General features: G+C 35.4%; 1 protein-coding gene across 5 annotated transcripts in view; it reads right to left on the reverse strand.

Annotated features, from left to right (window-relative positions):
• The window catches only part of jus (julius seizure), a 64,969-nt gene that overhangs the window by 13,369 nt on the left and 23,867 nt on the right, over positions 1-27,733 (reverse strand). For 3 of the 5 annotated variants that reach the window (XR_010948977.1, XR_010948978.1, XM_067761315.1), the window contains 4 exons: positions 8,807-8,959; positions 7,115-7,255; positions 6,922-7,036; positions 1,972-2,168 (listed from right to left, as the gene is read on the reverse strand). Coding sequence is in view for 2 of the 5 variants with exons in the window: in XM_067761315.1 (XP_067617416.1) it covers positions 1,972-2,168; positions 6,922-7,036; positions 7,115-7,255; positions 8,807-8,959 (606 nt within the window). In the remaining 3 variants the exon portion in view is untranslated. The remainder of the gene's footprint in view (positions 1-1,971; positions 2,169-6,921; positions 7,037-7,114; positions 7,256-8,806; positions 8,960-27,733) is intronic. The other 2 variants (XR_010948979.1, XM_067761316.1) reach the window with 1 other exon arrangement.

Here is a 27,733-nt window from a genome sequence, read left to right on the forward strand (position 1 = left end):
TATCGAAAATTACCAAAAACGAAAAAAATGGCATAATTCTATACCAAATACGAAAAAAGGGATGAAACCTGGTATTTGGATTAGTTTATTGACGCAAAACATAACTTTAGAAAAAAACTTTGTAAAATGGGTGTGACACCTACCATATTAAGTAGAATGAAATGAAAAAGTTCTGCAGGGCGAAATAAAAAACCCTTGAAATCTTGGCAGGAATACTGTTCGTGGTATTATATATATAAATAAATTAGCCGTATCCGACAGATGATGTTCTGGGTCACCCTGGTCCACATTTTGGTCAATATCTGGAAAATGCCTTCACATAAACAACTACCACTACACCCCTTTAAAATACTCATTAACACCTTTCGTTTGATACCCATATTGTACAAACGCATTCTCGAGTCACCCCTGGTCCACTTTTATGGCGATATCTCGAAAAGGCGTCCACCTATAGAACTAAGCCCCACGCCCTTTTAAAATACTCATTAACACCTTTCGTTTGATACCCATATTGTACAAACGCATTCTCGAGTCACCCCTGGTCCTCCTTTATGACGATATCTCGAAAAGGCGTCCAACTATAGAACTAAGCGCCACGCCCTTTTGAAATACTCATTAACACCTTTCGTTTGATACCCGTATTGTACAAACGCATTCTAGAGTCACCTCTGGTCCACCATTATGGCGATATCTCGAAAAGGCGTCCACCTATAGAACTAAGCCCCGCGCCATTTTAAAATACTCATTAACACCTTTCGTTTGATACCCATATTGTACAAACGCATTCTCGAGTCACCCCTGGTCCACCTTTATGCCGATATCTCGAAAAGGCGTCCATCTATACAACTACCACCACTCCCTTTTAAAACCTTCATTAATACCCATATTGTACAAACACATTCTAGAGTCACCCCTGGTCCACCTTTATGGCGATATCTCGAAGCGGCATCCACCTATGGAAATAAGGATCACTCCCTTTTAAAATACTCATTAACACCTTTCATTTGATACCCATATCGTACAAACAAATTCTAGAGTCAACCCTGATCCACCTTTATGGCGATATCCCTAAATGGCGTCCACCTATAGAACTATGGCGCACTCCCTCATAAAATACTCTTTAGATTCATTTGATACACATGTCATACAAACACATTCCAGGGTTACCCTCGTTCATTTTCCTACATGGTTATTTTCCCTTATGTTGTCACCATAGCTCTCAACTGAGTATGTAATGTTCGGTTACACCCGAACTTAACCTTCCTTACTTGTTTATATTTATCTTAAAATCATTTAGGTATGTACATCTGTTCACTATATATTTCTTATCTTATACGGCGCATTGTTTGGAGATTACGAACGGGATAAGATTATTGTTCAGCCCCATTCATGAAAGGTATGAAGTCTTCTTCACAGCCGAAGACAGTCCCGTCCTTACTTGTTTTTTTTTTTTTAATTGAAATTCAAAAACTCCTACAATGTGCAGCCATCTTAATATGGAGTTCTGTTCTCGATTGATTACTTTAACTAATTACAAAGCTTTTTGAATACATATTATGCATAATACATAGTATTAACAAAATGAGATGCATAAAAAAGTTTATTTAAAAATACATATTTGTGAAGAAGGCCGTTATTTAAAATATCTGAAGTTAAACTTATATGCACTCAAAAAATATTTGGTGGGATGGCTTTTTTAATGAATGAATACAATATTTTTAATAGAAAAGAAAGTTTCTTAAAAATAAGAAATTTTTCTTTACGATAAAAAATAAATAATATATCCCATTTCTTTTTGTTTTAAAAAATGTTTGTTTTTTTTTTTTTTTTTTGAGTGCATGCATTACTTATTTAAAAACTTTTAAGGAGAAACGTTTAATTGAAATTAATAAAATATTGAGGCAACCGTCATATTTTTAGCTTTTTAGAAGTTTTAAATTATTATTTTTTGTTTCTATTTTGGATACAAACCTGTCTTACCTAACGACGGATTCGGCGAATGCGGACGTAGCGAAGCCATGCTCGGCTGGCGCGACGGTGCTCGCACCGACATTCGCGAGCCGCGTCGCTCCTGGCCGTGCAAGAGTTTGCTATCACGCAAAAGCGATACATTCATGAGACGTGGATTGGGTGTGTTGAAAATTGTCCGGTTTTCACGCCAACGTGCCCTGAGTAAATTTTAATCACAATATTGTATGTATTGGCGTATGTATTTTGTGTTATAAACAAAATTTGTGTTGGTAGCGATGGCAACAAAACGAAGTTGGTTGTTAGTGGTGGAGCAGCATAATTAAATGCGTTACAAAGTTTGTGTAAAGAAAACAATCAAATAAAACGAACTCATCAAAAAATACATATGTATGTAAGTATATCATAAAATAACATAAGAGGTACATTTGTTATAAAATATTAAACTTTAGGCTATAGGTTTTATGTTGTTTGCAATGTGTGAAAAAACCAAATAAAATGCGTTGGCAATATACAAAATTTATGAATTGTGATTGCATGTGTATGCCTGTATATATATCTCTTGTATTACTTTAAGCACGTTTGCGACAAATAGGTACTTAACGACACAACATTGTCATGGTAATTATATAAAACAATATATATGGGCGTAGCAAAAAATTTAGAAGGGGCGGTGTGTGGAGCTCAAACTAAAATATGGGAATTAAAGGAGTTAAAATGTATAATGATTTACAGTATGTATGTATGTATGTACACATTTATTTACTATTTCATTTGAAAATAAAATAATTACATTAGGGTGGTCCTTAAAAAATTAATGTTTTTTTAGTCTTACTTATACAAAAGAATAAAAAAGACCGCAGTCCAAGGGCACTATTCTATTTAAAACGTTTGAGGTGTGTCATATTGGGCTGAAAGTTCGGCCTACTCTGGAATAATCGATTATCAAAATATGAAGACATACCTCAACTGCCTTTAAACGGAAATAAAATTTACGAGTGAAAACTTCAGCTAAGTTTTGTTGATTTATGCTAGGTATGCGAAAAATCATTATTGTTTGAGTCTTCATAGGGTAGTCTGAACTTTGATCCCAGTGCGGCACATATTAGACGTCTCCACTATAGCTTTATCGACTTTGGTTATTCTATCAAAACAAATAAATTCAAATCTGGACTTTAACCCTGCACGCCTTAACCATGTCCAATTGGGACCAGAGTTTTTATGTTACATCTGTGATAGTGATATTACCGTTTGAAAAGGTAGGACTGAACAATTTTTCTATATTTAGTTAATACAGATTTATGTCTCAAAATCCTTTTTTTAACAGAAAATCTTGTGAAGTTTAGTGAATTTCCAAACTGTATATAGAACTTTTCAAATTTTTTAATAACAAATTTATTTTCACCAGCAGACTAACGATAATGCTGCCACACACCTTATGTAAGGTTAAACTATAAAAAATGGTGTGAGCTAATTTTACTCATTTATCTAGGAAGAAACCCTTATTTGGTTTGGTAATAAAAAGACGAAGACTTACTCCTAAGCAATGTCATGCTGAATAGAGAACCGGTGCATATTTCTGTTTGAAGTGCATAATACCGAAGAAGCTTCTAGTGCTCTCCACCTGGCCAGAATTTCATAAAAGACAGCCAGTGTACCATCTTTTCAGAGAGGCTCAGCATTTCTTATTTCCGCTGGACGGCAGTATAAGACAACCGAATTCCAGTTAGCCCTGTCCCCCACATTGAGCATCCGTGATTTAATTAGGACCAATTCGTGATTGTTTTCGACATCATTATGGTCACATTTGTTAATCCCGAAATGGCTTTGAAGATATTCCGAATTTATTCAAAGAACAATACTGAAAGATGTTATAGTGCTGCATTAAACCATTCTGGAATGGTTCTGAAGTGATTGCGAAAAAACATACGTCGATGTGATCCCAAAATTATTAATCGCGAAAAAATTCGAAATGGACCCAAGCAAATATATCCATACTAATCACGAAACAATCACAAATTGTTCCAGAAACAGACCCTGGAGAATAAAAATCACAGATGAAAAACAGTGGGTCAAACTGTTTGGACGGTAAAGAAGCCTTTTTCCTGACAAAAAGAGCTAGGTTCCTGAAGAAAGATAAGATCGTGTGACTTCAGCACTGAGTTTTAAGGAGAGTTTCTATTTTGGAATTAAAAGGCCTGACAGCTTTTCAAAGTCAGTGTTAGCAGGAGAAGGACTTACATAATGGAACGAATGATATTAAATTGAATAAATAAACCTTTAAAATATTTTGTGTAAAATTTAGACAGTGCGACATCAGGACGGACTATACCTTGTAGATCTCCTCACTGCTTTTTCTCCCGAGATTGGGATTTGAAATCTACATTATCGTCCTATTAGCAAACAGACCCGACCAAAGCTACGTTTTGTTGTTGTAAAATTTTTTACCAATTGCATTCTGCTGTATATTTATGTACTTTTTACAGTTCATGCTTAGTATGATTGCTCTTTAAAAAGCTCTGCATTGATATGCAGCAGAAGACAATTGGGAAAAATTGTGGACAACAACAAGACGTGGTTTTGGATGAGTTTCTAAACCTTCAAACCTCTGGATTTAAGAATAGTAATAATACCCAACTGATTAATACCCTCCAAAGCCCGCCCAACCGACGCGAGGAGCGCATCCGCATGACGCACAGATCTGTTTTTGCCGAATTGTTGATAGGCGGAGGTTTGTTAAGCGTTGAGATCTAATTTAAGTACACGAGTCAAGATAGAACCTAAATCAACTATTAAATCTAGACAAATTGTCGCTTAAGTCGTTATTGTTTTACCATAGCTTCTCGCAGGTTTGTTCTAGAGCTTTGAACTTAAAACTAGGTAATGTGAATGATGAAAAGCTTACTACTAAAAAAATTTTATCGCTTAATTCCATTTGGCGATTATATCTTGATATATTGGGTTCAAAGTTTTACAAGGCTGATAGAAGACACTAATGTGGGAGAATGATATATATGAAGTGGAATAAGGTCTCAATGAAGCTAAATCTATGAATGTCATTATTCGGTATGTATTCCAAAGGGTTCAAAGAAAATATTTTATTTCATTCTAGCTTCAAACAACTTATGTCATTATACAATCCAATACTTTTTTCAATATTCATATCAATTTCTACATTTGTTACTATACTCCTTATAAACCCTTCAAAGCCACGCCCAAATTATATTGCTTTTCATTAAAAAAACTAACTCATTTATAAAGTTATATTCGTCATTATATGTATGTAAGTAGTATATGTGGATTGTGGATTAGTAAATATAGTGTAGCAAACAATTAAGATACTCCATTAAAAGCATACAACAATATTGAATAATAATTCACAGCATTCGAGAGAGATAACTAACTACAGTAGAAAACAAAAAAATAGCAGTCAGTTTCATTCATCTTTTTTATTTTCGGTAATTTGCAGCCGCCGTGGTGTGAAGGTAACGTACTCCGCCATCCACACCGAAGATTCTAGGTTCATGCCGCGGGAAAAGCAACATCAACATTTTAGAAACAAGTTTTTTAAATTAAAAGAAAACTGTTCCAAGCTGGGACGCCACTCGGTAGGTAGTGATTTGGCAAGCACTCCGAGTGTATTTCTGCCATGAAAAACTTTGAAAACTATGAAAACTCATCTGCCTTACAGATGCCGTTCGGAGTCGTCAGAAAACAAGTAGGTCCCGTCCCGCCAATTTGTAAGAAAAATTAAAAGGATCACGACGCAAATTGGAAGATAAGCTCGGCCTAAAATCTCTTCGGAGGTTATCGCGCCTCACATTTATTAATTTTTTTTTTATTTCTTACTTGCGAAAAGGCTTGCATGAATTTTTTAACTGAAACCAAACCAACCAATATACAAAACATTTTCAAAAAAAATTCGAAAATTTCATAAAGGTTTACAAAATTTTCTTATTTTTTATCTAGAGTTTTCAAAAACTTTTTGGCAATGCAATTTTGCAGCCTAATCAATTTATCAATTTTGGTGTAGCAAAGGACTCCTTATAGGTCTCTCAAAATTGGCTTTTTTGACTAGTTTTTACTGGGATTATTTGAGATTATCTTCAATGTAAAAAGTAAAATAATGTGCACTTTGTATGGCAGAAAATTTCAAAGACCTTAAAGAAAAAAAATTGTTCAAAATTAATGAAAATTTTGAGAGACTTATAACTTGCACTTTCATGGGCTAAAACTGATCGTTCTACAAAACGGCATACTTAAACATATTTAGAAAATTTTCGTAAAACATTATCAATTTTGGAAATTATTTCAAAAAAACGTTTTTGAGATTAGTTTAAAAAAACTCATAAAAGTTCTTTCTTGGAATATCGATTTTTATCAAATCTAATCAATAATATAATATTGATTAGATTTTATAAAAATTGCCACTGCCATTTTCGTGTTCGCTGCTGTAGTTGTGTAAGAGCAGTTTTCTTACGAAAACTTTCAAACTTATCTGGATTTAATGTAAAATCTGAATAGGCTATTTTTATTTTCATTTAAGTTATTTATAAAACATTTTTACTCTACAACAACCTGCTGAGTATGAGACCAAACCAAGTTTTTTGAAGACATCTAGACATATGGAAAAAAAAACTGATATCTCCGTAATGCGATTTTAGCCACCAAAAAATAGTTGAGCTTTAGGAATTCGAAATCGAACGTTTCATATCTTGATTTAAAATTAACGTAGTACAACAACAAAAACAATTTATTTCTTTTAAAGTTTATATGTAATTATCGCTCTCGATGCTCGTGTTTAGTTTGTATTGCAATAAGCGGAATAAATAAAATTTGATGTTTTATTGACAACGCCAAACAATATTCTTTTTTTCTTTTCTTAATTTGGAATAGGAAATTAGTACAAGAATGGCATATATATGTTTATTAAAAATATGAAATAATACTTACTGGCTAAACAATCGAAGGACGACACAAATTATAACAAACATCAATGCCATTCCTACCAGAACGCCAATCATTGCCGGATCAATGTATGTTTCTGGACCACGTTTATCGCCGCGTCCTTATTTTGTAATATTTTCGAAATGTTTGTAATTTTATCATGTTTTGAGATGTTGTTAAAATTAAAATGTTTAGTTACCCTTGCATTCGACTGTACCATCTTTGCCCCAAAACGGCTGCATTTCATAACGACAAGTACAACGGCCGTCCCGACATTCCGTTTGATAATGTTTTACCTCGCATTGTTCATTGAAGAAACATGACTCATTAACGGCAGCCTCTAAAAAATTGTGATTTGATTAATGTATACTTTTGAATCCCAAAGAAAACGTTGTCATTCAATCGCGTGCATTAACTTACTGTTATACCTATTTTAAATGACCCCTGCAGACTGGTCTAAAGTCCTTTTTAGATCTTAAGCCTTTTTCATCTTGTTTTGTCTGCTAAACGAGTTGTGGCTTCTTAATGTATACTTCCCGTTTCCCTTTGTAAAAGCAATTTAAGAGGTCAAGGGACATTAGAAATAATTATAGAGACTCTCCAAACATTGAACTGAGACCTTCTTAATACAATCTTCAATTTTACAGCTGACCTTTTGAAGCTTTTTATTTTGTCAATGGAGGTGAATCTTTGCCACCGAGAAAAGCCATCCCAAAATATCGAGTTCTTGTTTGGTGAGAAGCCACACAAAAAAGAATCGAAACTTAATGCTTTCGGGCAGCTTGGCGCAGGCCATACGGGCAAAGTAGTATAGCTTTATCAAATTCTGGAAGAAGATACTACTTAACTACGTGCATGCGCTTCAAAGGGGCTCATGGAGCTGAATGCTTGGCATAGGAGAGCACGATACAGACGCTGCGATACAATTGTAGACCAATGGTTTCAAAAGCAATGGAGGAGATACAAAGGCTGCCAAATCACTGTAGTTTGTTTCAGTCTGAAGTGTCAGCCGTAACCGAAGCAGTATAAACACTGGAAGAAAATAACTTAAACTGCAAGCGCGTCAACCTTTACATTGACAGCCAAGCAGCAGTTATGGCAATAATCTCGACTAGCACAATATCTAAAAGTATGTAAGAATGTAAGCAATCCCTGGGCTGGAGCGAAGCGTACATCTATATTGGGTCCTTGGATATACGGAATGGGAATGAAAAAGCGGATGATCTAGCTAAAAGGGCGCACCCCTCGAAGCTTTTACCGCAGGCGTCCCATTAATGTTGGGCGAGATTAAAAGAAGGGAAAGGGATTAGAACAGGGAAAGCGGGGATCCAAGTGCGGATGTCTGTCAGGTCTTTGCAATCTTAGACGAACAAAGTTGCTCGTATCAATTAAAAGAGAGGACTGTACTCTCAAGACCTGTATTCTCAATGAGCACTGCCTTCTGGCGTTACATGCTTTTAAACTACGTCTAGCCAGTGATAGTAGATGCAGTGTTGGAAGAGGAAACGATCGAATAAGAGTTTTAGTCGTGCCCTGCGCTAGCAAGGCTTTGACTCCAGCTAAAAGGACTGATACAGCTATCAGATCTTGAAGTAGCAAGTGGCATAAGTCGCAAAATTTGCCAAGAGGATGAAGTTATTTTAAAACAGAGGTGCTGCTTTTTAATATGGGTTTTATGTTTGGCCGCCAAACAAACTTCGAGTAAGAGAATGGACTCATTCAGTCTACGTGAGTTGCTTTCCGAACAGCCAGTCCAGCCTCACCATTACAGCATAAGTGATAGCAGTATGTAAATATTAAGCTAAACTTAATATTAGTGACATTAAATACTCCCAGCAAATGTTTTGCACAACACTGTATACAAAAATCGTATAAAATAGTTTCAGCTAACCTTTTCCACATTTATCGAAATGATTTGTAACTGGCAAGTCCTCGGTGCATTGGCAGGATTTCTTTTTTGCATCACAAATCGAACCAGGGAATCCACATTCCAATGTATTTTCACATTTGTCTCCAAATTTCTTTTGTCCTCGGCCGGCATAGTCTACATAATAAATTAAATTTATTATTCATTTACTATACAAATATTAGTACTTGTATGTATGTTAATATACATACATAAGTGTTTATACCAATTAACCGATGCATACATATATATGTATATGTTCGTATGATATATTGAAGTAAACAAATCGGAAAAATTGTTATATTTATAAGTCTTTGTCTTTTCAGCTCTTTACTTTACTATATACATATGTATATGTAGCTATTTTTAGAGTATATACGCGAAAAACTACTAAAAATAACTGTTTGTAAGTGAGTGTGAACATTTATTTATGTCCTGTGTTTGTTGAATTCATAGTTTTATACATACAACCGTTTTAAATTTCCATGTGTCTGCAATGAGGTGTGTCAATGAAGATAGTGAAATTGAGTGCACCACGTGGTATGAGCAACATTTGGGGCTTTGACATTAAAATGCCGTTGCCACACCCTCAAGAACATAACAAATGTTTTTATAATACATCTCACAGGGATTATATGCACTTGTGCATTTGGTTTCATCCACACAATGATGTATGTATTTGAATTGCATTGTTCACAGCGAGCGTTTCTTCTTCTTCTTCATATACAACCAAATGATGATGACATTTTGTGGGTTACATGCGGTCGCTTGGGCAAACAATGGCGTCAATTTTTATAATAGAAAAAAGTGCACAGCATCAGCATTTTTAAGAAAGCCAACACCAAGAAAAAATTGTGTCACACCCACACAAGCATACATATATTATAAATGTTTAAGAAAGCCGCATAAATACATGCAAAGAAACATATCTATGGCAGTTGGTTGAAGTAGCTTAAGTCAATATGTGGTGAAATGTTCCAGTTACGCTACGAATTAAGAAAAAGTTGAAAATACGTTGCATTGATTAAAATCACTAAGATACCAAAATAGAATTATCAAGTAAGGACGGGAATGTCTTCGGCTGTGCCGAAGACTTCATACCTTTCATGAATGGGGCTGAACAATAATCTTATTCCGTTCATAATCTCCAAATAATCGGATATATAAGATAAGAAATATATAGATGTACATACCGAAACGATTTTTAAGATAAATATAAAATAAAAAATGGCAAAAAACCCCTTTATCTGAACGATCGGTTGTATGGGATATATATTATATATAGCTCGGATCGAAATGATTTTTACAGGAAATCTTCTATGTTATTTAGAATAAATATCACAAAGTTTAACGTTTTTAAATGGAAAGGATCGGGATGTTCTAGCTACTGGGCACGAGAAGGGTGGTGGTGTTTTACTGGCTGTAAGAGCAAATTTGTGCAGTAACGCAATCAGTCTTGATTTATCCGATGGGTTGTTAGATCAAATCTGTGTTAGAGTTAAATTTACTAGCAACAAATCATTAATACTTTTAGTTTCTTATATTCCTCCTGGTAGTGATATAGAAATGTATGTAAAACATTTAGAAAATGTGATTGCAATCTCAAATTCCCTAAAGTCTGGTGATGAAATTACTTTCTTAGGCGACTTTAATCTACCCAATATCTCTTGGGAAAATCATAATAAAACCTTAATACCGCATAATCTCAGCTCCAGCGTCGAAATCTATGTCGTAAGCACTTTGCTCTCTCATGGTTTCCTGCAACGTAACGGAGTTCAGAATGACAATAATAAAATCCTAGATCTAATATTTGTTACTAATAATTTAAAAGTATCATGCCATGAATGTCTATCTCCAATTTTGAATAATAGTTTTCATCATAAGGCTATTTTTCTTAGTATTATGTTTTATAGTTTCGATACCGTAAAAGATGAACCACTAGCTCGGCGTGATTACATGAGTGCCGATTATGAGTCTATAAATAATTTTTTCCACTCTTCCGATTGAGAGTTTCTGAAAAATTCCGGCTGTCCCAATACTTCTTACGAGATATTGTGTTCCATTTTTTCTGAAGCCATCTCTAATTTTGTTCCCCTAAAAAGATGCGCAGCTAAAAACAAGGCACCTTGGTTCAATCTAAGACTCTCTAACTTGAGAAATAAAAAGAATAAGGCTTTTAAGAAGTTCAAGAATAATAATTCTGAAGTCAATCGTCTTAACTTCATTCATTTAAGAAAGAAGTATGATCATCTTCATAACTTCTTATTTAGGCACTATATGTATACCGTTGAAACGAATTTAAAGTCCAATCCGAGAGGATTTTGGAAATTCATAGATTCCAGGAGGAAAACAAATTGATTCCCAACGAACTTGGAATATGATGGCGCTATCTCTGACAATACTGTCGAGTCCTGCGACTTGTTTGCAAAGTTTTTTCAGAAAGTTTATGAGAATCATAGCATTCCTATATCGCCTACATTTCATTCCATACCTTTACCTTCTATAACCTCCTTTTCAATCGCCGAAGAGGATGTACTATCCGCTATTTCATCGCTAAAGTCCAGTTCCAAACATGACTCCGAGGGATTTGCGCCTGTATTTTTCAAGCGTTGCTGCTATGCTTTAGCTAATCCCATATCCCATCTTTTCCAGCACTGTATCAATAAAGGTACTTTTCTCGAACAGTGGAAGTTATGTCACATTGTTCCGGTCTTTAAGTCTGGTGATCGTAATGATGTTTGTAATTATAGGCCTATCTTTATACAGGGGACACTGGCCAAATTGTTCGATTACATAATCCAATCAAAGTTATTTGACCATGTTCGGGATTTTATATCTAAAGATCAACACGGCTTCTTTCCTGGAAGATCAACCTGTTCGAACTTGACCTTATTAACGAATAGTATAGTGGGTGCGTTCGGAAAGCAGGCACAACTTGATGTGATTTACACAGACTTCTCCTAAGCCTTCGATAAGGTATGTCATACCATACTTTTGCAGAAGTTACGAAGTTAAGGAGTTAGTGCCATTCTCATTAATTTCTTCGAACAGGAAACTATTTATTAAGTTAGGGAATACAACCTCAAGACTATTTATCGACGCGTGGTCAGGTATACCTCAGAGTACTCACTGCGGACCACTGCTATTTCTTTTATTTATTAACGACCTACCGAATAGCCATAAGTTACAAGTTGATCTCAATTCACTGAATCAGTGGTGCACTTTGAATTGTCTCAAACTGAACATCAATAAATGCTGTGTTGTCACCTTCTCTAGGAAGTCTAACAACATAATATTTTGTTACAATATAGACAATTGTGCTCTAGTTAGAAGTACCAAAATGAAAGATTTGGGTGTTATTTTCGACTCAAAGCTAACATTTTCTCAACACATTGACTTAATAGTATCAAAAGCTTTTTCTATGATAGGGTTCATAAGAAGAAATTCAATGGATTTCAGAGATCCTTGCACTTTAAAAGCTCTTTACATATCTCTTGTTCGAAGCAGACTAAAGTATTGTTCTCTAATATGGTGTCCATACTATGGAACCCACTCAAACAAAATCGAAAGAGTTCAAAAAGTTTTCACGAAATTTGCTCTAAGGAAGTTACCGTGGCAAGGTTATCTTCCTTCTTATATTGGTAGACGGAAACTAATGGGCTTGCAGTCCCTATATGATAGGAGAATATACTTCTCAATAATTTTTATTTATAATGTCATTAATAATAACATACACTGTGACGACTTATCTAATTTGGTCAATTTATATGACCCGCCTCGTAACATAAGAAATAATCGCTTATTGGTAGACACATTCCACTCTACTAATTAGGCCATGAACGAGCTGATTGCTAGGAGCGTTAGATTATGCAATACCTATGCAAGCGTTATTGAGTTTAATGATAGTATAAGTAGATTTAAATTAAAATTATACACTATTTTTAATTGATTAACTGCGTACTATATCTAGTCTGTAAGAATTAAATTCTGTAGACTGAACTTAAATAAATAAATAAATAAATTAATTAATTAAGGGAAAAATGGCTAAAAATCTTTCTATCTGAACGATCGGTTGTATGGGATATATAATATATATATCTCCGATCGAAATGATTTTTTCATGAAATCTTCTGTGATATATTAAAACATATATCACCAAGTTTCACGTTTTTATATTGGAAACTAAGGGAGAAATGGCCAAAAATCTTTCTATCTGAACGATCGGTTGTATGGGATAGGTATATACTATATACATATAGCTCCAATCAAAGTGATTTTTTCAGGAAATCTTCTATGATATATTGGAATATATATCACCGAGTTTCACGTTTTAAATTTTTAAATTGCGGCAGAAATGACCAAAATCATCTTATATGAACGATCGGTTGTATGGGAGATACATATATGTTATAGTGGTCCGATCCTACCGGATCCCACAGATGTCTAATATAATACAAAAATACATCCTTGTGCCAAATTTCATTGAGATATCTCAAAATTTGAGTGACTAGTTTGCGTTCAAACAGACAGACGGACAGACAGACGGACGAACAGACGGACGGACGGACGGACAGACGGACATGGCTATATCAACTCAGTTCGTCGCCCTGATCAATTCGGTATACTTAATGGTGAGTCTATCTTCTATATTTCACAACGTTACAAACATCGGACCAGTTAATATACCATTTCATTTTCATGAAAGGTGTTTAAGGAATTGCATTGCAGCATCCATCTTGGATGATAGTAAAGACATGCAGGCAAATAGCATCCCATCGAAATATATAAAAGAAATTCCAAAAGGGGGTCCTGTTTGACATACTGCGGGTATGCACATTAGGAATTACATGAACATACAAAAAGTTCCCAAATCTCAGCATCCGTACTCGAAAGACAAATCCGTCGGAAAGGCACTCCACGCAGTCAACACTGAGGTCTTGGCAGGAACTAGCTTCAAGTACATCATTCTAGGCATCTTTCTCGACATAAAAATAGCGTTTAACAAAGTTTTCCCGCAGGCCGGGGAAAACTATCCTATTGAAACGAATTTACTGAAATGCCTCTTATTTGCAAACTTCTGCTAACGTTCGAATCACTAAATTGTTGAATAAATAACTGCACTATTCAATAATGCAAAATGACCTTTATTCAAGTACTTCACAATACTACTACTTCTCGACAGATAGCGTGCTTAAATCAAACTCTTTTATACTCTTCGATTTCCTCGTTCCATACTTCTAGGCGTTTCCAGAATTTACTTAGTTACTGCTATAAAATTATAACTACAGATGCTCGTGTATAGCTTCTCATATGCGCGTGTATATGTGAGTGACACTTCCACAGATAATTGCCTACTTTTGGGAGCATCTCAGATAAGATATATGCATGTGTTTGTGCGTCTCTTCTTCCGTGCGTGTGCGTACATATATGTAGACATAATGATTGATTCGTTTATGTAGATACAAGTGACTGCCTGTTTTATTGTTGTTGTGGCTTCATTTGCTTAGCATCAGACTAGTGATGTGAGTATCACTTAGTGTCACTAATATTCGTCACAATATTATACATGGGCAACTCCTCCTCAAAACTGCACGCCTCCAGGGGAATTCTATAAGGAGATATATTTTCCACTCTAATGTAGAACCTAACGGCGGAGACCTTGTTGTTGAAATTAGAAATAACTGGTTGTAAGTTATCACTTACGCTCTTTGCAGGGTAGATTAACAACCAATTTCGCAATTATCTGTGTGGTTTGCCCTCTTGCAATGGCGAACTCGACAATGCGAACAAAGATTATCAGGTCCCGAATGCAGTTTCGTTACTCTTCCGAATCACTATTCGTTTGGAGGTAGATTTTCTTCGATTGACGAATGATGCGCGATTATAGCTGATGCCAATCTCTGTTGGAGCTTATAAATGTCCACCAATGAGGAAGTATACAGGAATTAGTGGCACCATGTTGGAAGGGTCGTTGGAAGAGGGGTCTAGTGCGCGTGCGTTGAGACACGACTCGAAGTGACAAAGTAATATACTGGACTCTTCAAGAGTAAATTTATGATCAGAAGTCTTCTTGAAGCCAGTCGAAAAGAACCACGGAACAAATCGAACTAGTTTAGCTAAAGCACATCGCTCTTCCTTCTTTCGCCATGTACTTCCTCATATCTGCTTTTACCGAGAAAGCCAATGTAAGATGGGCGTTGGAAGCCAACCATTACGTGTCTCCACAAACCTGGCCTCGCATAAATGAGAACCGAACTAGGTAGGCTCATTATGAGTCTCAATCACCTCTCCTTAGGTCCATCAATCGGAAGATTAACGAGATGCAGTCTGGTGGCAGTTCACGACGAATGGGAGAACAGCACAAATGACCACAAGCTGAGCCTGGTTACTTTTCTAAAAGTATCTAGACCTCGATTTATAGACCCTTTCGATTTTTTAGTGAATATTAATATAAATACAGAATAACGGTCTATTTGACTATTTCCGGAATATATTTAAAATCAGTTCGGTACAGTTTGAAGATCATTTTACTGGACTCATTTCCCCAATACAGCATCCATTTCCTTTCCCCTAAGGCAGCGGCGGCGGCGTGCGGCGCGTTACTATATTTTCTACTCGTTTAAGACTATTTAGGCCATTTATTGTTCATGTCGAAATTTGGTCGGATATGGTCGAAAGTGGTATCAACGGATGCGCATCACTGCCAGTTATAAGAAACTAATTGCGAAATTTAACTCTTTCTAATTGTTCAAAAGTTATTTTAAAAAACAGGCCTATTCGATGTCAGCTTAACACGGACTTTGCATCATCCAATTCACCAAGTTATTAAAAAAAACATTAAAAGAAAAGTTATATAATAAATTTATATGCTCACTTTGCATATTTTTTTCAAAAAATTAATAATGAACAATGAATTCAAATAAAATGACCAAAGGCGAACATGTTTTCAAATTGTCCTCAAGTTGTTTAAAATATCAAAATACCCCAAAAAGGTGCCGATTAAAAAAAAATTTTTATATTGCGATTGGCTGAAAGAATAAGCGAAATCAGTGATGCAAAATCCTTTAGGTTCTAGGGGCATAAACACTAATTTCAAATGATTCTTACCTCATACTTAAGTTGAGGATATATGTACGTATGAGAAGGGTTTCAAAAATCACTTGGGCTTACATTCAAACATCTGTTCTTTATTTGCGAAACTATGCAATAGCGTCTGAGATGTTAATTTTGATTTTCAAACTTCATCCTTAAACACCCAAGTCTCCCAGTTTGACCGAAAGTTGGCGGCCCTATCCAAACTAGTCCCTTAGAGTGAATCACATTGATTATAGCCTATCAAGTTTAAATATCACCTACACGTTACGGCTCCTTGTGAATATGTAGGCACATATACATATTTACCAGGTGAAGCTTTGTCCTTCGCAAGAACACTCAAAATGGCGGAACAAAAGCTTTCCCAAGACAGTCGAACTAATGACCATGTGTGCTACTACCCTAACATAGTGGACAGTCGAACTAGTCTGAAAATTGAAGCTACGTGGTCATCCATAATGAGCTCTTATATCATAAGGTCGGAAAACAGCAGTTAACATCTTTCAACTTAAAATCGGCCGACTATTGAAATCAATGATGTGAACACAAACGTCTGCAAACATTGGTCTACATTTTAAAATTTTTATTCAAGGTCCTTGTAAAATTTTAATTATGTAGATGCGCCGAGGATTATAGGATTTTCACCCATTACGCAATGGCATCCACTTAGTTTGCTTATGAACTCGAAGGAGGCATCCTTGGCCGAATAGTCACTCTCTAACGTTTCAAGGTGTTTCTCTGGTGTAGCTCGGCAGCATATCGCGACAAAAGCATCCATTAGAAAGTCTTCGCAGCTACACCTAGAGCTTCTAGGAAAGTGACATTGACGAAGGTATGAGTTCGAAGTCGTAGTCTTATAGCGACTGCTGGTCGGGATTGCTACTGTTCGCACATCGGGAATTGTAGCTCTTAAAAACAGCCGAAAAAACTGGAGGCGCCCTGTGCCACGAGAGTCTTGAGTATTAATAGACCATTAATAGCAACCGTAAGTCGCCTTTGTGCGTGACTGCCAAAGAGCCACAATGGATTTAAAGAAATTGTGTTCGCGACGATTATTAGGAGTTAGCCCCCTAGGTGAAACTAATCTTTGCACGAGATATGCAGACAAAAGTTTCTATTTAATGTATCTCTATTTTTTTCAGCAGACGCAGCAGTACCAATCCCAAAAACCGTGGTTAGGTTCGAAGCCCCTCTGGAGTAAGTGAACGAGGGATAATCCCTCCGCAAGGAGCTACATTTTTGAACGGTCTGCGAGATCTTGAGGCAAAAACCCCGGATCTTTCCGAAATGGCCAACACGTTGATTTCCTTAAATACATACAAACAAAACTTTTCCTAAATACTATTTTTTTAAATAGAAAAATCAAACTTTTTAAAGTAAGAACACCGGCGTATGCCGGCGCGCCGCCGCCGCCGATAAAGTGATCGGCGTAAACCTCTACTGGGAGGATGACAATTTGTGGGAGGGACGCAACAAATTAAATGGGGTTACACTGAAATGACAGCCCTTGGTCGGGAAAAATCCCGAGTCGCTCCGGTACATAGAACTGGCTGCCTTGGGAAGCGTATTTTAAGTCGATTCTAATATTTTGTGAAATATCAGCTTAAACTATTTTAACAAATTTTAGCTATTATACTAATACAAGTATCAATGTGGATTTTGCGCAAATATCTACATTAGTTTAAGTGCTTTTTTGTATCCACATATGGATAATGTTCTTATACGATTAAATGCATGTATTTAAGCGGGTTAGTATAGTATTATTGCTTTGTACTGCTTTAACCCCATATATTTGGTTGAGCATCTATGCACATACATATGCACATATTTTCACATTTATTATGCTGCGGAATATCAAATTTATTGAAATTTAGGTTAATGGCATCAACAGAAGATTCAAATCTGTGATGGGCTTCGAACGTTTTCTTATAAAATAAAATGTAGTTTTAGAATAAGTTCAAGCTTTTAAGATTAGATTTAACAAAAAGGGTATGTATTGTTTATAAATAAGTAAGTGCCACTCAGGTAAACCATTGTAAGCTATTTTAAGTGAGTTGTACTATTTTGGTTTTATAATAAGTTTGTTTTGATATATATATATATTAGGCTGCATCATTTTTGTACATGGGAAATATTAGACTGGGTCGAAAAAAAAAGTTGCCAATGTCCGCCACTAAATTTGAAGATTATGTTGAGAGGGTTTCGGAAAAATATTTTTCAATTTTTTTTATCCTTCGAAAAACAGCCGAAAATGTTTTTTCGTTGTAACTTGGTTATTTGACGTCCGATTTTTAAAATTGATATGTCTTTATTTCCGTTTAATGTCCTTTTAAGCTATGAAGTCGTTTTCACATGATTAGGTCAGATAACAAAGCCCCCCCCTAATGTATGTTTTTTTCCTTACCAAACTTAAGTACTTAAAAATTGAAGAAAATGTTGCTTTGAAACCATATTGCTAAAATAATAAACAAAGAAGTTATAGCACTTTCAATATTTATTGCAATTGTTATTTTACCTGATTCTTATTATACTTAGACCTGAAACTCATGATATTTTTGGAGGAAAAATTGAAGGGTTTGCATTGAAAAGTTAATAAAGATATGCCAAATATCATGAATAGGGGAAGTCAAAGTAAATAAGTGAGTCAAACCTGCTGTTTCGTATTTATAATAATAACGCTATGCGACAAAATCACCTTTTTTCTGGGTATTGGACAAAACCCACTTTTTTGTAGAGATTGAAGCTTAAGTAAACAAAGTACTATCTCCGTTTTTTCGAAGTTAGCCTCCAAAAAATAGATATCGGCTTCCGAAGTTCGAAATTCTACATTTCGAAATTTTATTCTTTTGTTAACGCGTTCAGCAAATTGAAAGAGTAGAAATGTGAGCGTGGTCCGCTTTTTCCCTTATTTGAAGGGCTGAATTCTTTTTTTGAGAAATTTTGTATAACAGCTGTTATACGAGGTGAAAAGTCAGACTCTGACTTCTGAATACAGTCAGACTCTGACTTCTGACTTTTCACCTTTACTTTTTCAATTTTGTTAGCTGACCTAATCATGTGAAAACGACTTCATAGCTTAAAAGGACATTAAACTGAAATGTGAAGCTTCTAAAGGCCAAAATAATGTCATATCAAGTTTAAAAATCGCACGTCAAATAACCAAGTTACAACGAAAAAACATTTTCGGCTGTATTTCGAAGGATCAAAAAAATTTTTTTAAAATTTTTCCGAAACCCTCTCAACATAATCTTAAACTTTAGGGGCGGACATTAGCAACTTTTTTTTTTTGTATGGGGACCAACCCAGTCTAGGAAATATGTTTCAAAAATTTAATTGAATGCCAGCCGTATGCTCACTACTACTGTCACGTACATGGCACTTCTCTGTTCTAACGAGATATATTTATTTTGCAGCGTGGAGTTTAACTTACTTTTAATTAAGGGTAAAACGTTTATTATTTTCTTAATTCAAAAAGGTAATTTGGGCAAGATCAATTCTGAGCTGGACAGCCTACACGACTGGTCTCACCAGGTACTTAAGAAGTGAAGTCCCTTCTCGGCAGACGTAAATCAAAATTTACAAGTTAGCTATTGCACCCTACCTGCAATACATTGGAAAACATGGACGGTCACAAGATCTGGTAAGAGAACTCAAGGAGTATTCACTGGAAATTCTCTTCAAAAGATGTATGAACCCTAATATGTTGGAGAATGTGAGTACCGTAGAAGATTTAATTAACTAATTATCATCTACCCAATGGTTAGCTATGTTCTGCTTTATACAAGGAATGCTTAGAAATAGGTGAACTTGCTCAGAGACTCGACATTTCAGCTTTCATGAACATATACAAAATGACCTGCGAAGTTGTGGTGGGCATCTTTAAAAGACCGGCGTGGCAAACTATTGTGAGATTCAAACATTTTGTAGCCCCTCCAGCCCTATTATTAACTTTAACACTAACTACCGCGGCTCTGGCGAACGCTCAGGGAGGTACAAGTTTGGATGACAAAGAAGATTCACATCAATTCCGAGATGGTCGATACCTTATTGTTACTATTTTCCGATAAAACTTCCAAAATCTTCGGACGGTCTGCTTATTGCTACAAGAAGAAAAGAGGAAACCGAAATTTTGTGTACATTTTAAACTGTTTTTCAAAAGCCTAGCAGAACTCATGTTTATTACGCCTGGAACTTTCCGTAAATAATTATACTCAAATGCATCTAAGCAATCAAACTTATGTTAGCTCATGTTTGGTGGACAGGTGATTTAGACATTTTTTTCGTTCGTTGCCGACGAACCAAATACGCCCCAACCGAGATATTTTCGCCTTTCTGTAGAAAATGCTGGATAGGTGACCATAAAGCGACTAGATGATGCAACCTCGTCATTCTCCATACGGGCTGACACAGCTGCTCAGGATATTTAGGCGCACCGCATGAACTTCTATGGGACAGTGCCCTGTGTCACATTACAATTGATGTGAATAGATGAACTCTGGTTAATTGTCTGAGGTTTCTGCTTCTCTCTACTGGACAATTTCAGTTCGCAGTTGACTGTGGTTTTGCATATATAGCATCCCATCTACAGACCTCCGCCTGTGCAGCAGCTTAAATTTTCGGCGGACACCAAGCTACCGGCAGAATAGTGGAAAACGAAAAAGTAAGTTGTGCCGTGGTGTGCGTTTCTTATCGCTTTCCTTTAAAGCGATGAAGAATTCTCCAACAAAACATTTCTAAATCTCTAAATATATGCACCAACTACGGAATTAATTCCACTTTAGGAAGTTATTCAAAAATCGATCTGAAAATTCTTGTATTTCAAATAAGTTTTCTAAATATATAATGTTGCGTTCACTTAACGCGCCTGTTTTTCAGAAAAAATAAGAACAAAGATTTTATTAAGCGGATGCTTTTAAACTTTAACTTTATTCGTTGCCTCTGATAAAACTAAACATTTTACACAGTTATTTCAGTATTTATACCTTTTAAGTATGAGCTGATTCTGCCGTTAGATCGTACATAAAAATATTCATATATGCGAGTATGTAACAAAGCATATCATGTATTTGTATGCTATATGCTAAGTAGGAAAGTGAAATTAAAACGAAGAATAAGGAAAATGGGCAAATTAGCAACAATGTAGTTCATGTTAGGTTCACACCGAATTAATCGAAACTGTCGGTGACATATACCCTAGCGCTAACTTCAAATTCTACTGCAAGATTCACCTAATTCGATAGATTTCTGAATAAGTGGATCGAAGGAACACCAAGCGAAATTTTTCTTCTTTAAGTCGCATGGTCACAGATTTATGAAATATACATGGACCAATTTTTTAAGTTTTTAACTTAACAAAGTTTGGTTTAAAACAGATTTCAATTATTCCCTGATTTTGAAATAAAGATAGGCAGAAGATCAGAAAAAAAACTTGATTTTTTCGGTAGCCACTATCGAATTTATCGGTGGCCTAGCGTTTTTATAAGCTTTTATTTACTTTTACTTCGCTGTTGTTTGTAATCAAATCTTGCAAGTTAAATTTGATACACTTCCCGGTGTCCGATTGAGCTGAAATTTTGCACACATGTATAACTTCGATGACAATGCAATATTACTTTGCGATAATTCGATAAATTAATCGATAACAGAGTTATCGGTAAAGATTTGTGTTCACAAGTGAATAAAAGCCCAAGTCTTTTGTTTACAGGGATGGTGAATAACCTACAGCGGCTCAAAAACGAGGTAACTTCGCTTTGTTTGTCTATACAACAAACGTAGAAGTGAGGCTGTTATGGCTCAATGTTGCATACTTTTCTGCGTACTAGATTTTGTTTTACAGATTTAACCCACAGAGCAGAGATATGCAATGAGTATTAGTAAACTGAACGCGACAAAGGCAAAGTCACAATAAAATATGATTTTAAGTTAGTTAGCACTGTTTGACACAACTTTATATGTGCTCTCTGTCAAAAATGCTTCAACTAACTTAGTCCCATTTTATTTCGATTATGAATATGCCCCAATATATTCGGATCATGATATAAAAAATCGTGTACTCAGTCAAGGTTATTTAAACGTAGCGATTCGTATCAGTAATTTGGTTGAGAGTCTTTTTCATCCTGACACGGCGTTAGCGTTGAACGAGAAAGATCTTACAACCGAAGATGCTGATATCCAAAGTGAAGCCATATGTATGTATGTATGTATCTAACGTTTTGTTGTTGCAAGAACACGTGAATGTGTATGCACATATATACAAATTCATTTGAATGAGTTGAACAAAGCATGGGGCGCATTCCAAAAGCATAACTGCTGGCGAAGTTGATTAGTGATAACTTCTTGGAACGCACAGTTGCAACTTTACGACAAATTAGTGAGCATAAAAATTTTCCGCTCTATTCACTCAACGTTTTTATCGATTGGCTGTTGACAGTTGGCTCAACGTATCGTTTCAAAAGCACAATTTCTTTCATTCAGCTGATATCTGATTAATAGCAAGATCAATTAATTGATGGAACAAAAAACAATGATCAGATTGAAATTAATGATATAATACACTCAGACATTAACAAAACAGGAGGTCTTCCAAAAGAATTAGAAACATTTGTTGGTGCTAAAGTTATGTTGAGATCTAACGTTGACGTTGCTAATGGACTTGTAAATGGAACAATAGGTCACATCACTGAAATTATATAGCCATATTACAGACGTGCTCACCTAAACCATAACGATATACCATCGGTTCACGTGAACTTTGGTAACGATGGCGTTCATATAATACAGCCTAAATCAGTTCAATTTCCTTCTAAATTTAATCACGGCACAACAGAAAGAAGAATGCTCCCGATTGTCTTGTCGTGGGCTTCAACTGTGCACAAAATGCAGGGAACTACTGTAGATCATGCTGCTATTTATCTAGGCTGCAAATTATTTGCGGCTGGTCAAGCTTGTGTGGCTTTAAGCCGAGTTAGGTCTTTAGCAGGTCTTCGAATCGAAGAACTTGACTGTTCAAAGTTGACTTCGAAGAAAACCTTGTAATGTTGATGCATTAAAAGGAATGGATAGGATGAGGAACGTTACAAATAACTAAGTAAAGATTATATAACTAATTTACACAATATTTTACCGTACTAAAAATTAAAAAAATTGATATAATTCAATTAAATTTAAGAAAAAAGGTTTTCTAAGAACAATCTTTTATTACTTGTTAATAAAACGAACTAAAAAGTGAAAAATAAAATTAAAGAAAAAAAAATTCTTTTTAATTTTATTATTGGTTAATAAAATTAACTAAAAAGTAAAAAATAAAATTAGAGAAAAAAACTGCTTTAAAAATAAGCGTTTATTATTGGTTAATAAAATTAACTAAAAATTAAAAAATAAATTAACTGTGAAGAAATATAACACTTGCATGTTAAATTTTGATGGTATAATTAAGAACATTTAGGACCTCCTTTTCTTGCTATCACAATGTAACACGCTTTTATTAGAACAATTAATAAATGTAAGGCGCGATAACCTCCGAAGCGATCTAAGGCAGAGCTTCACTTCCAATTTGCGCCATGCTCCTCTTGATTTTTCCTACAAATTGGCCGGACGGGACCTACATGTTTAATGCCGACTCCGAACGGATGAGTTTTCACTGAGAGCTTTTCATGGCAGAAATACACCCGGAGCGCTTGCCAAAAACTGTCGAGGGGCGACCCCGCTTAGAAAAATTTTCTTCTAATTGAAAAACCTTATTTCTAAAATTTTGATGTTGCTTTGCCCGGGGTGTGAACCCAGGGCATACGGTGCGGTAGGCGGAGCACGTTACCATCACACCACGGTGGCCGCCAATTAGAACAATTAGGACTGTGATATAAACTGAAAGATTTAATAATTTAGGTGTAAAGTTTTAATGTTAAAAATATATAATTATGTACAATATGGAATTTTTTTGTCGCAGACGAAGAAGCCTAATTATCATTAAAGGTTACAATGAACTTATAAAGTGTTATATTTCTTTACAGTCAATTTATTTTTTACTTTTTAGTTAATTTTATTAACCAATAATAAAAGCTTTTTTTAAAAAAAAAGTTTTTTTTCTTTAATTTTATTAAATATCCTACTTAAGTCAATCGAAAAAATCGGTATTCTCAAAAATTTAAGTTAGCATTGCTCATCCATTCATCGATACGTCGGAGATAGGTCAGCCTATTTTTCCGTGGGGTCATCATTTAGAGAAAAGTGTTGTAATGAATTTTAAGTAACACTACTGTAAAAAAAAATAATTTCAAAATTAAATATAATTCTGTGATAATTCAATACTTAACGAGATATTTCCGTTATTTTTAAAGCTACAATTCTAAAATTATATGTGAGGAGCTTCGTAAGGTTGACTTAAAAATTGCATTTACCGATTTAAAAAAAAGCTTGTTGCTTACTAAGGCCCGCTCGAATCTTTTGAAAATTTTTGCAATGACCTCAAACACGGTTGAAGTTTTTGCGATTTTATTTAGAACCATCTTTCCTTTTCAAAATCAGTTGATTACCGCGCCCACTTTCTATATAAAAATGAAAAATATAAATTCATGATCTGAAGTATTTACCACTTTTTCCCATGTCTTTGGCGATGAATATTTCCACAGAAGTTTCAGATATTAATTAGGACGATCAACTTCGCTGTTTCCCTAATGTTTTCATATCCAGCTCAAAGTTTAAACATTAATAGTTCCACAAGGCTACATCACTGGCACCCGATTAAAAAAATACATACTGCTCACACAATAGCAAAAATTTTAAATGTTCTCAAAATTCGGCGAAAGACGGAATGTTTCAACCTCGAGTTAAATGTATCTCAGAACAAAAAGGCGACTGAGTTACCAATGTCCACAGAGAGCTCAGATGCTAGATGGAAGTCGTTAACGTCATCTTAAACGGAGGCAGCTTAAAACCGCCCAGGAAAGTTATAATGTTCCACCCGCTCTTCAAAATAATTGCTACTAAAGCATTCCATGGTGGGTACGGGACAAAGCGAACACATTTTTTACATTTCTAGACTTTAAGTAAAGATAAACTATAACATTCTTAGGCAAATTATTAAATACATTAGTACACTGAAAGAAAAAGGCTGGTAAAATCAACCGAAATACGGTTCAGTTCCACAAAAATTTCTCTAAATTTTTATCCATCGCAAAAAGATGTTGAATCAACTGCCCACAAATCGTTGATTCGTAATTGACCGTTTTAGTAGTCAAATGAACAAAAAAGTTGTGGCGACAGCTTTGTACCAAAGTACCTATGTTGAGGAATTTGCAAGGCAGATGAGTTTTCACTGAGATCATTTCATGGCAGAAATACACACGGAGTGCTTGCCGAACAGTGCCGAGGGGCGACCCCGCTTAGAGGTGAAAAACCTTATTTCTAAAATTCTTATATTGCTTTGTCCGGGGTGTGAACCCAGGGTCTTCGGTGTGGTAGGCGGAGCACGCTACCATCACACCACGGCGGCCGCCATATACATACGTAAATATGTGCATGCATATAGTACACAGCATACATAAGTACAAAGTAGAGAGCGCAGTGAGCGTAAAATTCTCTTTGAAATTTGCTCATGTATTGACTGTTGACCAGTGAGATCAGTTGTGTTAACAAAAAACCCAGTTAGATTGATTAGGAATCTTTCAATTTTACAGAATTTTGTTAAATTAAGACCGGCAATTTCTCCTTTGTTAAAATGACTAAGCTAATTTATTCCCTTGACAAAGAACTCGATCGAATTAACCGTAATTCGATCAATTTCATCGAATCTCCGTTAAGTCAAGAACAACAGAACCGATTTGTTGATTTTACTAGCACAATTTGTTTCAGTGTATTGTGTGGTGCATACTCTCTAAATAAAAATAGAAACCTGGTCTTGAAATATTTCAATATGGGTGTGAAAAATTGCAAAAAGCATCCGTTTGTTCGGTACACCAGTCCGTTCGGTGAAACTTCTGTAGAATTCAGTTTCCAAATTTCCTCCGCCTACCACGCCAAAGGTACATCAAATATTTAGAAAAAATGTTTCTCAATTGGAAAAGGGGTTCGGCTCTCGGCAGTGATTTCGAGTGTATATCTTCCATAGAAAGATTTTCAGTAAAAATTAATCTGCGTGAGCAAATGTTGTTCGGAGTCGGAGAAACATATGGGAATTAGTCCCTCAAATTTGTAGGAAAAATTAAATTAAGCACGATGCAAATTGTTCTCCTCCTCGGGTTAAATTCTCTTCGGAGGTATATCGCGCCTCATATTTTATTTACAAAAATGTATGCTTATATTTACATACATCTTCCAGGTACAGGCTTAGCCTATTTACAGAAACTAACATTCTGAGTTTTTTCAGCTTATCAATATGAAGAAATAAAAAAATTATTGCTGAGGAATTTTTGAGAATTATTTGATTTTTAAATTGTTCTTTTTTTTTGTTCTATACCAACATTTATTTTTAACTTTTTTTTTAAGCTTAATACTAATTTAAAATTATCCTTCCTTGGTACGTTGAGGTGATATATTGAAAATATAGTGGCATTGAAAACACTGGCGAAAATTAACGATTTTTCATTGAATGCTCGTACTATAGACTTTGTCATTGTTTTTCTAAGCCAGATTTTTCTCCGCCACACGTAAGCAAAATTAAGCACTAGCGGTCACGGAGATTCGGTGAAATTGATCGAATTATGGTTAACTCGACAGAGTTTTTGTCAAGCGAACAAATTAGTTTAGTCATTTCAACAGAAGAGAAATTGTCGCTCTTAAGTTACCAAATTCTGTAAAATTTACAGATTCCTAATCAATCTAACTGATTTTTTTGTTAACAGAACTGATCTCAATGGTCATTTCAACAGCGATCAACAGTCAATACATGAACAAATTTCAAAGAGAATTTTGCGCTCACTGCGCTCTCTACTTTGTACTTATGTATGCTGTGTACTATATGTATGCACATATTTACGTATGTATGTGGCGGCCGCCGTGGTGTGATGGTAGCGTACTCCGCCTACCACACCGAAGACCCTGGGTTCACACCCCAGGCAAAGCAACATAAAATTTTTAGAAATAAGGTTTTTCCAATTAGAAGAAAATTTTCCTAAGCGGGGTCGCCCCTCATTCACTCCGAGTATATTTCTGCCATAAAAAGTTCTCAATGAAAACTCGATCTGCCTTGCAAATACCGCAACATAGGTACTTTCGTACAAAGCTGTCGCAACAACTTTTTTTGTTCATTTGACTACTAAAACGGTCAATTACGAATCAACGATTTGTGCGCAGTTGATTCAACATGTTGTTGCGATGGATAAAAATTGACAGCAATTTCGGTTGAATTGGGCCGTATTTCGGTTGATTTTGCTAGGCATTTTCTTTCAGTGTACCAATATGCCAAATAGGAAATGAACACTCAAAACAAAATTCTTTAGAAGATCGACATTGGAGGAATTTTCATCCCCCCGTGGTACCGCCACTGATTATAACTGCCTTTAACAATTAAATAAAATTATGTCAGTTGACGAATAACTATTGTTCGAAATGGCAATGAATAATATGGCTGCAAAATGACAGTGTTTTCTTATATTTATAGTAGCAACAAATGAGATAGTAAATAAATATGACCATAAATGTATCAGCGCAATTACATTGACTTTTATTTACTAGCCAAATCGTACATTATAAACTCTGTATTGAAACTCAAATTGCATTTCACATACAAATTTATGTTTAATTACCGCCCATCATGACATAAGTATGCAAGCCTATACGGTCATCCTAGAGACTTGGAAGCCAAATACACTACTGCTATATATA

The sequence above is a fragment of the Eurosta solidaginis genome, chromosome 1 (assembly GCF_040869045.1).
Source record: "Eurosta solidaginis isolate ZX-2024a chromosome 1, ASM4086904v1, whole genome shotgun sequence".
Taxonomy (NCBI): domain Eukaryota; kingdom Metazoa; phylum Arthropoda; class Insecta; order Diptera; family Tephritidae; genus Eurosta; species Eurosta solidaginis.